The sequence below is a fragment of the Ambystoma mexicanum genome, chromosome 6p (assembly GCF_040938575.1).
Source record: "Ambystoma mexicanum isolate Mex_15411 chromosome 6p, UKY_AmexF1_1, whole genome shotgun sequence".
Classification (NCBI taxonomy): Eukaryota; Metazoa; Chordata; class Amphibia; order Caudata; family Ambystomatidae; genus Ambystoma; species Ambystoma mexicanum.
The window spans coordinates 42645901-42659981 of record NC_090935.1 but is presented as its reverse complement, the minus strand read 5'-3'; the positions used below and the strand labels follow the sequence as shown (position 1 = coordinate 42659981).

Genomic DNA, 14081 nt, shown 5'->3' with positions numbered 1-14081 from the left:
CCTGCTCTAGGGTTCATTCTCTGCCCCGCCACCAGCATAAACCCACCAATCTCCTCCTGCTCTAGGGTTCATTCTCTGCCCGCCACCGAGCATGTACCCACCAATCTCCTCAGGCTCTAGGGTTCATTCTCTGCCTCGCCACCAGCATGAACCCACCAATCTCCTCCTGCTCTAAGGGTTCATTCTCTGCCCCTCCACCAGCATGTACCCACCAATCTCCTCCTGCTCTAGGGTGCATTCTCTGCCCCGCCACCAGCATGAACCCACCAATCTCCTCCTGCTCTAGGGTTCATGCTCTGTCCCACCACAAGCATGAACTCACCAATCTCCTCCTGCTCTAGGGTTCATTCTCTGCCCGCCACCGAGCATGTACCAACCAATCTCCTCCTGCTCTAGGGTTCATTCTCTGCCCCACCACCAGCATGTACCCACCAATCTCCTCCTGCTCTAGGGTTCATTCTCTGCCCCGCCACCAGCATGAACCCACCAATCTCCTCCTGCTCTAGGGTTCATTCTCTGCCCCACCACCAGCATGAACCCACCAATCTCCTCCTGCTCTAGGGTTCAACCCACCAATCGCCTCCTGCTCTAGGGTTCATTCTCTTCCCTGCCACCAGCAGGAACCCACCAATCTCCTCCTGCTCTAGGGTTCTTTCTCTGCCCCGCCACCAGCATGAACCCACCAATCTCCTCCTGCTCTAGTGCTCATTCTCTGCCCGCCACCAGCATGTACCCAGCAATCTCCTCCTGCTCTAGGGTTCATTCCCTGCCCCGCCACCAGCATGAACCCACCAATCTCCTCCTGCTCTAGGGTTCATTCCCTGCCCCACCACTAGCATGAACCCACCAATCTCCTCCTGCTCTAGGGTTCATTCCCTGACCCTCCACCAGCATGAACCCACCAATCTCCTCCTGCTCTAGATCTCAACCCACCAATCTCCTCCTGCTCTAGGGTTCATTCTCTGCCCTGCCACCAGCAGGAACCCACCAATCTCCTCCTGCTCTAGGGTTCATTCTCTGCCCCGCCACCAGCATGAACCCACCAATCTCCTCCTGCTCTAGGGTTCATTCTCTGCCCCGCCACCAGCATGAACCCACCAATCTCCTCCTGCTCTAGGGTTCATTCTCTGCCCCGCCACCAGCAGGAACCCACCAATCTCCTCCTGCTCTAGGGTTCATTCTCTGCCCCGCCACTAGCATGAACCCACCAATCTCCTCCTGCTCTAGGGTTCATTCTCTGCCCCGCCACCAGCATGAACCCACCAATCTCCACCTGCTCTAGGGTTCATTCTCTGCCCCGCAACCAGCAGCATGAACCCACCAATCTCCTCCTGCTCTAGGGTTCATTCTCTGCCCCGCCACCAGCAGGAACCCAGCAATCTCCTCCTGCTCTAGGGTTCATTCTCTGCCCGCCACCAGCATGAACCGACCAATCTCCTCCTGCTCCTGAACCCACCAATCTCCTCCTGCTCTAGGGTTCATTCTCTGTCCCGCCACCAGCAGGAACCCAGCAATCTCCTCCTGCTCTAGGGTTCATTCTCTGCCCGCCACCAGCATGAACCCACCAATCTCCTCCTGCTGTAGGGTTCATTCTCTGCCCGCCACCAGCATGAACGCACCAGTCTCCTCCACCAATTTCCTCCTGCTCTAGTGTTCATTCTCTGCCCCGCCACCAGCAGGAACCCACCAATCTCCTCAAGCTCTAGGGTTCATTCTCTGTCCCGCCACCAGCAGGAACCCACCAATCTCTTCCTGCTCTAGGGTTCATTCTCTGCCCCTCCACAAACATGAACCCACCGATCTCCTCCTGCTCTAGGGTTCATACTATGCCCCGCCAATAGCATGAACCGACGAATCTCCTCTTGCTCTAGGGTTCATACTCTGCCCCGCTACCAGCATGAACCCACCAATCTCCTCCTGCTCTAGGGCTCATTCTCTGCCCCGCCACCAGCATGAACCCACCAATCTCCCCCTGCTCTAGGGTTCAACACACCAATCTCCACCTGTCTAGGGTTCATTCTCTGCCCCGCCACCAGCATGAACCCCCAAGTTCCTTCTGCTCTAGGGTTCATCCTCTGCCCCGCCACCAGCATGTACCCACCGATCGCCTCCTGCTCTAGGGTTCATTCTCTGCCCACCACCAGCATGAACCCACCAATCTCCTCCTGCTCTAGGGTTCAGTTTCTGCCCACCACCAGCATGAACCCACCAATCTCCTCCGCCAATCTCCTCCTGCTCTAGGGTTCATTCTCTGCCCCGCCACCAGCAGGAACCCACCAATCTCCTCCTGCCCTAGGGTACATTCTCTGCCCCGCCACTAGCATGAACCCACCAATCTCCTCCTGCTCTAGGGTTCATTCTCTGCCCCGCCACTAGCATGAACCCACCAATCTCCTCCTGCTCTAGGGTTCATTCTCTGCCCCGCCACCAGCATGAACCCACCAATCTCCTCCTGCTCTATGGTTCATTCTCTGCCCTGCCACCAGCATGAACCCTCCAATCTCCTCCTGCTCTAGGGTTCATTCTCTGCCCCGCCACCAGCATGAACCCACCAATCTCCTCCTGCTCTAGGGTTCATTCTCTGCCCTGCCACCAGCATGAACCCACCAATCTCCTACTGCTGTAAGGTTTTTTATCTGCCCCGCCACCAGCATGAACCCACCAATCTCCTCCTGCTCTAGGGTTCATTCTCTGCCCCGCCACCAGCATGAACCCACCAATCTCCTTCTGCTCTAGGGTTCATTCTCTGCCCCACCACCAGCATGAACCCACCAATATCCCCCTGATCTAGGGTTCAACCCACCAATCTCCTCCTGCTCTAGGGTTCATTCTCTGCCCCGCTACCAGCAGGAACCCACCAATCTCCTCCTGCTCTAGGGTTCATTCTCTGCCCCGCCACCAGCATGAACCCACCAATCTTTTCCTACTCTAGGGTTCATTCTCTGTCCCGCCACTAACAGCAACTCACCAATCTCCTCCTTCTCTAGGGTTCAACCCACCAATCTCCTCCTGCTCTAGGGTTCATTCCCTGCCCTGCCACCAGCATGAACCAACCAATCTCCTCCTGCTCTAGGGTTCATTCTCTGCCCCGCCACCAGCATAAACCCACCAATCTCCTCCTGCTCTAGGGTTCATTCTCTGCCCGCCACCGAGCATGTACCCACCAATCTCCTCAGGCTCTAGGGTTCATTCTCTGCCTCGCCACCAGCATGAACCCACCAATCTCCTCCTGCTCTAAGGGTTCATTCTCTGCCCCTCCACCAGCATGTACCCACCAATCTCCTCCTGCTCTAGGGTGCATTCTCTGCCCCGCCACCACATGAACCCACCAATCTCCTCCTGCTCTAGGGTTCATGCTCTGTCCCACCACAAGCATGAACTCACCAATCTCCTCCTGCTCTAGGGTTCATTCTCTGCCCGCCACCGAGCATGTACCAACCAATCTCCTCCTGCTCTAGGGTTCATTCTCTGCCCCACCACCAGCATGTACCCACCAATCTCCTCCTGCTCTAGGGTTCATTCTCTGCCCCGCCACCAGCATGAACCCACCAATCTCCTCCTGCTCTAGGGTTCATTCTCTGCCCCACCACCAGCATGAACCCACCAATCTCCTCCTGCTCTAGGGTTCAACCCACCAATCGCCTCCTGCTCTAGGGTTCATTCTCTTCCCTGCCACCAGCAGGAACCCACCAATCTCCTCCTGCTCTAGGGTTCTTTCTCTGCCCCGCCACCAGCATGAACCCACCAATCTCCTCCTGCTCTAGTGCTCATTCTCTGCCCGCCACCAGCATGTACCCAGCAATCTCCTCCTGCTCTAGGGTTCATTCCCTGCCCCGCCACCAGCATGAACCCACCAATCTCCTCCTGCTCTAGGGTTCATTCCCTGCCCCACCACTAGCATGAACCCACCAATCTCCTCCTGCTCTAGGGTTCATTCCCTGACCCTCCACCAGCATGAACCCACCAATCTCCTCCTGCTCTAGATCTCAACCCACCAATCTCCTCCTGCTCTAGGGTTCATTCTCTGCCCTGCCACCAGCAGGAACCCACCAATCTCCTCCTGCTCTAGGGTTCATTCTCTGCCCCGCCACCAGCATGAACCCACCAATCTCCTCCTGCTCTAGGGTTCATTCTCTGCCCCGCCACCAGCATGAACCCACCAATCTCCTCCTGCTCTAGGGTTCATTCTCTGCCCCGCCACCAGCAGGAACCCACCAATCTCCTCCTGCTCTAGGGTTCATTCTCTGCCCCGCCACCAGCATGAACCCACCAATCTCCTCCTGCTCTAGGGTTCATTCTCTGCCCCGCCACCAGCATGAACCCACCAATCTCCACCTGCTCTAGGGTTCATTCTCTGCCCCGCAACCAGCAGCATGAACCCACCAATCTCCTCCTGCTCTAGGGTTCATTCTCTGCCCCGCCACCAGCATGATCCCACCAATCTCCTCCTGCTCTAGGGTTCATTCTCTGCCCCGCCACCAGCATGAACCCACCAATCTCCTCCTGCTCTAGGGTTCATTCTCTGCCCCGCCACCAGCAGGAACCCATCAATCTCCTCCTGCTCTAGGGTTCATTCTCTGCCCCGCCACCAGCATGAACCCACCAATCTCCTCCTGCTCTAGGGTTCATTCTCTGCCCACCACCAGCATGAACCCACCAATCTCCGCTGCCAATCTCCTCCTGCTCTAGGGTTCATTCTCTGCCCCGCCACCAGCAGGAACACACCAATCTCCTCCTGCTCTAAGGTTCATTCTCTGCCCCTCCACAAACATGAACCCACCAATCTCCTCCTGCTCTAGGGTTCATTCTCTGCCCCGCCACCAGCATGAACCCACCAATCTCCTCCTGCTCTAGGGTCATTCTCTGCACCGCCACCAGCAGGAACCCACCAATCTCCGCCTGCTCTAGGGTTCATTCTCTGCCCCACCACCAGCATGAACCCACCAATCTCCTCCTGCTCTAGGGTTCATTCTCTGCCCACCACCAGCATGAACCCACCAATCTCCTCTGCCAATCTCCTCCTGCTCTAGGGTTCATTCTCTGCCCCTCCACAAACATGAACCCACCAATCTCCTCCTGCTCTAGGGTTCATTCTCTGCACTGCCACCAGCAGGAACCCACCAATCTCCTCCTGCTCTAGGGTTCATTCTCTGCCCGCCACCAGCATGAACCCACCAATCTCCTCCTGCTGTAGGGTTCATTCTCTGCCCGCCAGCAGCATGAACCCACAAATCTCGTCTGCCAATCTCCTCCTGCTCTAGGGTTCATTCTCTGCCCCGCCACCAGCAGGAAACCACCAATCTCCTCCTGCTCTAGGGTTCATTCTCTGCCCCGCCACCAGCATGAACCCACCAATCTCCTCCTGCTCTAGGGTTCATTCTCTGCCCCGTCACCAGCATGAACCCACCAATCTCCTCCTGCTCTAGGGTTCATTCTCTGCCCGCCACCAGCAGGAACCCACCAATCTCCTCCTGCTCTAGGGTTCATTCTCTGCCCCGCCACTAGCATGAACCCACCAATCTCCTCCTGCTCTAGGGTTCATTCTCTGCCCGCCACCAGCAGGAACCCACCAATCTCCTCCTGCTCTAGGGTTCATTCTCTGCCCCGCCACCAGCATGAACCCACCAATCTCCTCCTGCTCTAGGGTTCATTCTCTGCCCCACCGCCTGCAGTGCCATCCCTTGGGTGTAGAAAATCTCTCCTAATGCACCTTACTTTCTGCGGATCTCCAGATGCTTTGGACTACAACTCCCATGATCCTTCATCATTGACTATGCTTGGGATCAGGGGAGTGGAAGTAGCACACATCTGGAGTAAGTGGAAGCCAAGCAGGAGAGATGGGGAGCACTGCTATCATTCCTTAGAGTGTCCCCCTCTCCTTTTGTTCCTTAATCACAGGATCCGTCCCACACCGGCAGGTTGCGTGCTGGGTTCAGAACATGCTGAGAGGTGCCAACACCCTCGGGTAGCCCTTTTAAATCCACATAGCCATGTGGTTAAAGGGCTATCTGTGGCGAGGGTTTGGCGCTTCTGACTAAGATAAAATATTAGAGGCGGTAGCACTATCATCGTACTTTTTGTGCGCCAGTCTTTTTGTTTTTCTAATCAGAAACGCCGACCCTCGTGGGCATACTTTAACAATGTGGTTCTTGGGAATGTAAGGACTTCCTGAGAAGGTTGGCGCGCCCAGGACTAGTGGTGGGAAGCCCCTCAGAGGCTTGGCTCGTGAACGCTTTTTAGAGACTGCGAGGACACTGCCCCGGCTAGCCCCGGCTTACTTAAAGCTTTGTATATTCATGTACATTCCAGCAGATAGAGGCTATAAAACACACACATGCATATTCGTTTACTATAATCATCTATGTACCATGTAAAGAGGTACCGCATCTTTGCAGCAAATGTTGCCTTTAGAACACAACACACTGAGCTGTCTTATAGGCACTCTACCCACCTGCACACCCATTCACTTGTTTGCCCTTAGCCATCCACCCATGGCAGACAGCCCTTGCTAGTGTGAAGGAGGCGCTCTTACCTGTTTCACAGGTGACGGTAGAGTTGTCCCCTGAACTCAGTGGCACTCCATGGTTCAGGCAGCCAAACACAGTGACGTTCTCCCCCCTCACCGAAGACTGGGGAGAGAAAGAAAGGGGGTGGGTGAGTATAAACCTGGGAGGCGGTACAGGAATTAGGGATCAGAGGGAAACTGGGACTAAGACATGTGCCCACTCCCAACCAAGAAAACAAAAGAATCCAAAACTCTCTCTTGTCCCACCTGCACTCCTTTGTCCCAGTCAGAACCTATGAAAACCTCTCCCAAAATAGCAACCATCACTCCAACCACCCCCTCATGTGCCCCCTTTCACTTTACTCCAGTTACTAATAAAGAAGTATTAGATACTATTGCCAAACTTAAAGCCTCCAACAGCAAAGAAGACAATTTTCCATCCCACCTAGTTAAACTATGTGCTCCCACACTAGTACCCATTATCACCGAATTTGTCAATGCCTCTTTTAGTTCTAACCTAGTCCCTGCCAGTATTAAAAAAGCTTGGGTAACGCTCCTCCTCAAAAAAACAGCATTGGACCCATCTATCCCCACCAACTACCGGCCCATAACCACTGTCCCATTTCTTCTGAAAATCATAGACAAAATAGCATATGCCCAGATCCAAAACCACTTAGAACACAACCAACTCCTGAGGGACTGACAATCAGGGTTCCGACCGAGCCATAGTACCAAAACAGCTCTACTCGACCTGAAGATCCAAATGGATGCTTCCAGAGAATCAGGCAACCTCTGCCTACTTATGTTGCTAGACCTATCAGCGGCCTTCGACTTGGTCGACCACGACACACTCTGTGCCACCTCAGCCAATAACTTCAACCTGTCAAACGACGTCACAGACTGGATCAAATCTTTCCTCGCAGATAGGACCTCAAGAGTGGCCATCGGTAAAAAATCAGCTGACCCCTTACCAGTTCCCTTGGCTGTCCGACAAGGCTCCTGTCTATCACCCACTCTCTACAATGCTTACACTAAGCTTCTCTTTGCAGCTCTGGATGCTATGGGGGTCATCTACACCAACGTTGCAGATGACACCGTATCCTCATCCCCCGCACAGGGAACCACGAGCAAGACACAGTGTCTATTAACAAAATCTACTCGTTAATACAAAACTGGATGGCCAACAACAGCCTCTGTTTCAATGATGACAAATCACTAATACCAGGATCACCATCTAAATTCACCTCCCTTGAGACTGTCTACTCAACCTTCACCATTGATGGTGCTAAAATCCGAGTACTCAAACAAGGGAAGACACTTGGCATTTACTTAGACGCCCCCTTAACCATGACCAAACAAGTCAGCACCCTAGCTTCCTCCACCTCCTACACTTCCAAACTCATCTCCCTCAGCCGCAAATTCCTTACTGCCAAAAACTGCGTTACATTAGCAAGAGCACTAATACTCTCAAAGCTCGATTATTGTAACGTCCTCTTCCTAGGCACATCCAACATAAACTTAGCCAAACTCCAATTGATGCAAAATAAAGCCCTCCGAGCGGCACTCGGCATAAAGAAATCCAAGCACATTACCAACATCAGAAGAGAAAACCATTGGCTCCCCATCAAAGCTAGAATACTCTTCAAAACCTTTAGTATCACCCACAAATGCATTACTAACAAAGCGCCAAAATACCTCCCCAACGCAGTCACCAAGAAAAATCATACCAGACTCCTCAGATCGAACAATAGCGAAAATATAGAAGTCCCACGATACAAAAGAGAAAAAGCAGGCAGGAGCAGTTTCAAAGTACTCGCACCCAGGCACTGGAACGCCTTCCCCACCAACATCAAAAATGAAACTTCCTTCCCACAACTCAAAAAACTACTCAAAACCTGGTTATACAACCTGACCAGCGTAGGCCTAAGCCCCTGCGCCTTGTGTATATTTGTACATAAGTTTGTTATCAATGCTTTTGTCCTAGTTCAGGTATTTCTGTGCCTGACCTCAAGACTGTATCCTGGCACTGTCTGTAACTACGCCGTGATACCTCTGGGTCCTGTGCGTATAACAAATGCAATAAATAAATAAATAAATAAATACATAGCTTGACATGTTGCCAGGTACTGATAGACATAAGCCTGCTCCCTCCATGGGAGTCCTCTGAGGCCCGTCACTCATGCTGGAATCAGAATCCTGAACCAGTGGCATTGCAGTGGCAGCACTCACAGCCCACGTGAAGGTCTAGTTGCGTTCCAGCATAGGCGCAGGGCACCTTTTAACAAGATCCAACAAGAAGAAGGTATAGGGACAATAGCAGCCACGAAGAAGGTATAGGGACAATAGCAGTCACAGAGAAGGTATAGGGACAATAAAAGCCACCGAGAAGGTATAGGGACAATGGCAGCCACAGAGAAGGTATAGGGACAATGGGAACCACAAAGACGGTATAGGGACAATAGCAGCCATGGAGAAGGTATAGGGACAATAGCAGCCACAAAAAAGGTATAGGGACAATGGCAGCTACGGAGAAGGCGTAGGGGCAATGGGAACCACGAAGACAGTATAGGGACAATAGCAGCCACGAAGAAGGTATAGGGACAATAGCAGCCATAAAGAAGATATAGGGACAATAACAGCCACGAAGAAGGTATAGGGACAATGGCAGCCACAGAGAAAGTATAGGGACAATAGCAGCCACGGAGAAGGTATAGGGACAATAGCAGCCACAAAGAAGGTATGGGGGCAGAGCAGCCACAGAGAAAGTATAGGGACAGTAGCAGCCACGGAGAAGGTATAGGGACAGTAGCAGCCACGAAGAAGGTATAGGGACAATAGCAGCTACGGAGAAGGAATAGGGACAATGGCAGCCACAAAGACGGTATAGGGACAATAGCAGCCACAAAGAAAGTATAGGGACAATAGCAGCCACGAAAAAGGTATAGGGACAATGGCAGCCACGAAGAAGTATAGGGACAATGGCAGCCACAAAGAAGTATAGGGCCTGTAGTATGGATCAGTAGCCGCATTAAGAAGGTGCACGTACCCCCGCATAGACACAGCACTCAGAGTAGCATCCTCACGCGATGACCAGGTGCTCAGGCTGGGACACGTAGACCATAGCACAGAGAGAGGATATGGTTTGTAAGGTGCAGGTATCTGAACACAGACTGAGATTATAAAAAGGTTATGGTTTTCAAGTGGGGTTGCCATGACTGAGCCAAAAAGCAAATGGTATTGTATTGCACTATATATGAATGTACTCTTCTATAAGGATGGTTGCTTCTCTCCCTGTCTTTCTCTCTCTCTGTCTGTCTCTCCTCCAACTGCCCCCCCCTCCCTCGCTCTCATTGGTTTTAATCTGAGCATGACCCTTTCCAAGAAGGAAGAACATTTTGAGAGACCACTTGGTGTGCTTCTTCGGCAAAAGATCTGTTGAAAAAGGAAATTATTTGATTGCATCAATGTTGTCAAGTGTCTCTTTTTAAAATTCTGTTGTTAATTTCCAATCATCACTAGGCCTGGGCGAAATTTGTAAATTCCGTTCTGCCTGCTGCGGAAGCGAAATCTGTAAGATTTTGATCCGATTCGCCACAATCCAATTTGCGCCTCTCCTATATATCAAAATGAGTAGCGCTGGGCGAACCTAGCACAAATCGAACAAAAGCTGCACGATGTTCTCAGGCTGCTGTGCGAACGTAGCATCAAAAGAAAATAGAGCGTCAGGAAGTTTCTCGTGCCTCTGTGCGAAACAAGCTAGAATCGAAAAGAGCGGCATAACATTTCTCGCGCCGCAGCGCAAACGTAGCACATATCAAACAAAAAGCTGCACAAAGTTTCTCGTTCCGCAATGTGAAGCTAGTATGAATCTCAAATAAGCCTGCACAAAGTTTCTCATGTCATACATGGATCATGGAAAACCACGTAAAGTGTCGCGTGCAGCTGCACGAAACAACCATGGATCAAAATGATCTGCGCAAAGTTTCTCATTGAAACTAACATGGGAAGGATACTGATTTTGCAGAGCTGACAGAACCGTATTCCAGTGCAGATTCTGCATTTATCGCTTCCCGCCCAAGCATTTTGCTCATCCCTAATGATCACTTGTAGTGCATAGTGCAGTCATAACAAGCATTGACAATGCCAACAGTTTGGGCTTTTGTGTAAACATGAGAAAGGCACTTGCCAGGCACTACCGTAGTGGTATTAAATGGCCCTAAATGATAGCAGCTGCAAAATGGTGCGAGTACCCAGGTATGTGTCAGCAGTTCCTGGCCAATGCCTGATACTTAAACGCACGCCAAAACGGTTTGCTTTGTCAATGCTTGTTTTTAACAGGACTACATTGAAGGACACACATAGGGCCTCATTACGAGTATGGAGGTAGCCTTAGCGCCATGGCTGCCTCCATACCGGGCTTCAATACCGGGTTCCTGCTGCAATGAGGAATTACCGGGTCATTCCGACATTGGAGGACCCGGTAATTCCTCATGCACAGAACCATTCCCCATTCCCATTTGAACCCCCATAGGGCTCAATGGGAATGGGGAGGGAGCTAATTACGGCGCCGTCAATAATGGCCCGTTATTAGCTCCCTCTTCCCCTCGCGGGACCTGCAAAGGGAACCTCGTAATCGGTGCTCCCATAATGAAGGGTGCTGGTTCCGTACCAGCACCCTTCATTACGGGAGCGCAAGCCTTATAATGAGGCCCATAGTTCTTATAAATCGAGTGGATGAAGCCAGACCAGGTTAAGACATTTTTATTCCACCAATAGTGCATTTAAAGTTCCATTTTACTCATGAACTTTCAGAAGACTGCTTTGAAAAACCCCTAGCAGGCACTTGGAGAACAACGTTTGATTGCAAGGCTTGATTAAATCAAGTTGAAAGAGTTCCCACGAGGAGGTGTTTTGGGCGGGAGGCTAAGCAACTTGGTGGGAAAGGGCATAGGTATTATCATGGCAATGTGCAGTCAATGGGTGGGTAAACAGCCATAAAACACCTACAGGCTATGTGGCCCTCCTACAGGCGTGGTGCCCCATTCAATATGGACCCTATCATAGATCGTCAGGTCTAACGATCGTGAACCCCAACATCTAGGGCCCCTGCCCAGAAGTAAATCCAAATCGCGGTTGCACCCTGACAGAATTCTGCATCTGACAGAATGTATTCATCACCTCATCCGCAGGAAGCCGGCCCAATGCCAGCCATCGCCATTATTCAGGGGCGATTGCTGCTAGACTCGTAACCCGAGCACCAACACTCTTGAGCTTGATTAAGCCAATGCCATTATGCACCACACAATCAGATCATCCCTAGCAGGCACATGCCTGCCAACACTACACCCTTGGAATCCCAAAGCAGAAATAGATATCGGGGGACCGTCCAACAGTGTAGCTGCTAATCACTACGGCCATTGAATGTATATAACAGAACTACCAGCCGGACATCTATCTAGCAGTACTAGAACCCATGCGCTAATCAGCACTTAATGACTGACCTGCAAATATGTACTATGCTAACAAACCAGGAATAGCACGGGAGGATAGCTCAGGGGCCACGTGCTCGCCTTGGAAGCAAGACGACACGAAGCAACACAGGTTCAATCCCCGGGTCCGCGCTTAGAAACCTCTGGGTATTAATTGCGCTATAAATAACCAATCGTTTCATATCATATCTGACTTGCTAACCTTTACGAAGCACTATAGCAAGAAAGGCCCTAGAACGTATTCTTTGCTCATCCCAACTATCCTGGTATGCCCAACCTTACAAGGATCCAATTTAACAAATTGCCGACTGAGGACAGTGATAGCAGCTATACAATAGGAGAATGAGCTTCGGCAATGACCTCCCTGTCTCCACCCACCAATCTTCACCAAACAATCAGCCCACCACGATACAGGAAGATCCCACACCCTTGACAGGGACTGGAAGCTGAACAGAAGCAAGGCCCCCCTGGAAAACACACAGACACTCAAACACACCACTATGCTAACTCTTGCCTCTGCAACAAAAACCTATTCGAACGCAGCTACACCCCTCGAATAACTCGGCCTAAATGCACACATACTTACACACCCCAACGTTCACCTTAACAGCCTTTAGAACGCAGCTACACCCCTCGAATAACTCGGCCTAGATGCACACATACTTACGCACCCCAACGTTCACCTAAACAGCCTTTAGAACGCAGCTACACCCCTCGAATAACTCGGCCTAAATGCACACATACTTACGCACCCCAACGTTCACCTTAACAGCCTTTAGAACGCAGCTACACCCCTCGAATAACTCGGCCTAGCTGCAGACATAACGTCACCCTCAAGCACCAGCGCCAGAATGCAGATGCCATGCCATTCCATTCTTACTGCACCCATTCCACTGCCCTCACACAGCCACCGCACCACAGCTACCTCTAGTGCAGTTTCACATCACTCACTGCACACTGGCTGCACACCTACCAAGTGTACCCATGCACGGTTCAGTACACTACTCTCTCCACTAACCTGGAATGCAGTTCCTTATGTCGGTCAACCCACAGCGCTTTGGAATCATACCAATGGTAAAAGGCGCTATAGAAATGCCAAATAACATAATATAACATAACATTTGCCATTGCTCCCTACTAATGCAATAGTTTCTGCTTATAGGTGGCGCCACCTAACAGCTCAAATTAAAAATGACTTTACATTTGGGGCATCCAGTCGCACAGAATTTCTAGGAATTACACATATAAGATAATATAAAGATGAAGCAACACCATAAAGAATGAGTGAGGCTTTTTTGAAGAGTGAACCTTCAGAACTAAATCATCCTTAAGGAGTGACACTTTTGGAATACTTATGCACTGGCAATTTTGACAGGTTAGGCACTATCAGACTAAAGATGATGTCGAAGATCACAAATGTTTCCTAACTGGTAAAACTGGGATTTGAGCCTGGTTTGCAGCTTAGACATTGGCGGTATTGTTGTAACATAAAGGGTGTGAGCTTGTTTCTGGGGCCAGCCCACCCACACCAAGACACACTCCCTCCTCTCTCAGGTTCTAAATTTATGTGACGCTCGATGAACTCACTCTAGAACAACCTCAGCCCGAATAAAAGATGCTTGCATTTATTTAACAATGAGCAGATAATGAAAAATTAGCAACAAATTTAATAAAATGGAAAGAATGCAAGTTATTAATCACAAGTACACAGAGCACAAGGTCTTATGTTCCTAGTTCTTCAAGCTCGACTGAAAACGTCTGAACAGCGTCACATTTAGGACCCATGAAGCGTAGGCTAGCTCTGCTTCCCCTATAGGACTGCCCTCCGCCCCATCACATTATGACTGGCTAGAAACCTCTGCACGGGAGTATGATGTCAATCCGGGGCGCCTTACATGTGCAGTAAAGCCCACGGAAGAGACCTCCCTCCCCTCTCAGGTTCAAACCTTTTATCAGGTGGGCCTGTCACTCAAGGTGCCGTAACCTTTCTCGAACATTTGGTAAACAACATGTTTTCTTGTGGAAAAAACCCAACTCTGTATTGATGCAAGTCGCTCATCCCCCTCCCATCTCGGAGCTTTGGGGAG

General features: G+C 50.9%; 1 protein-coding gene across 1 annotated transcript in view; it reads right to left on the bottom strand.

Moving 5' to 3' along the window:
• The window catches only part of TMEM8B (transmembrane protein 8B), an 804010-nt gene that overhangs the window by 212185 nt on the left and 577744 nt on the right, over window positions 1-14081 (bottom strand). Inside the window, exon 7 of the mRNA XM_069626692.1 lies at window positions 6533-6629. Within this exon, the coding sequence (XP_069482793.1) occupies window positions 6533-6629 (97 nt within the window). The remainder of the gene's footprint in view (window positions 1-6532; window positions 6630-14081) is intronic.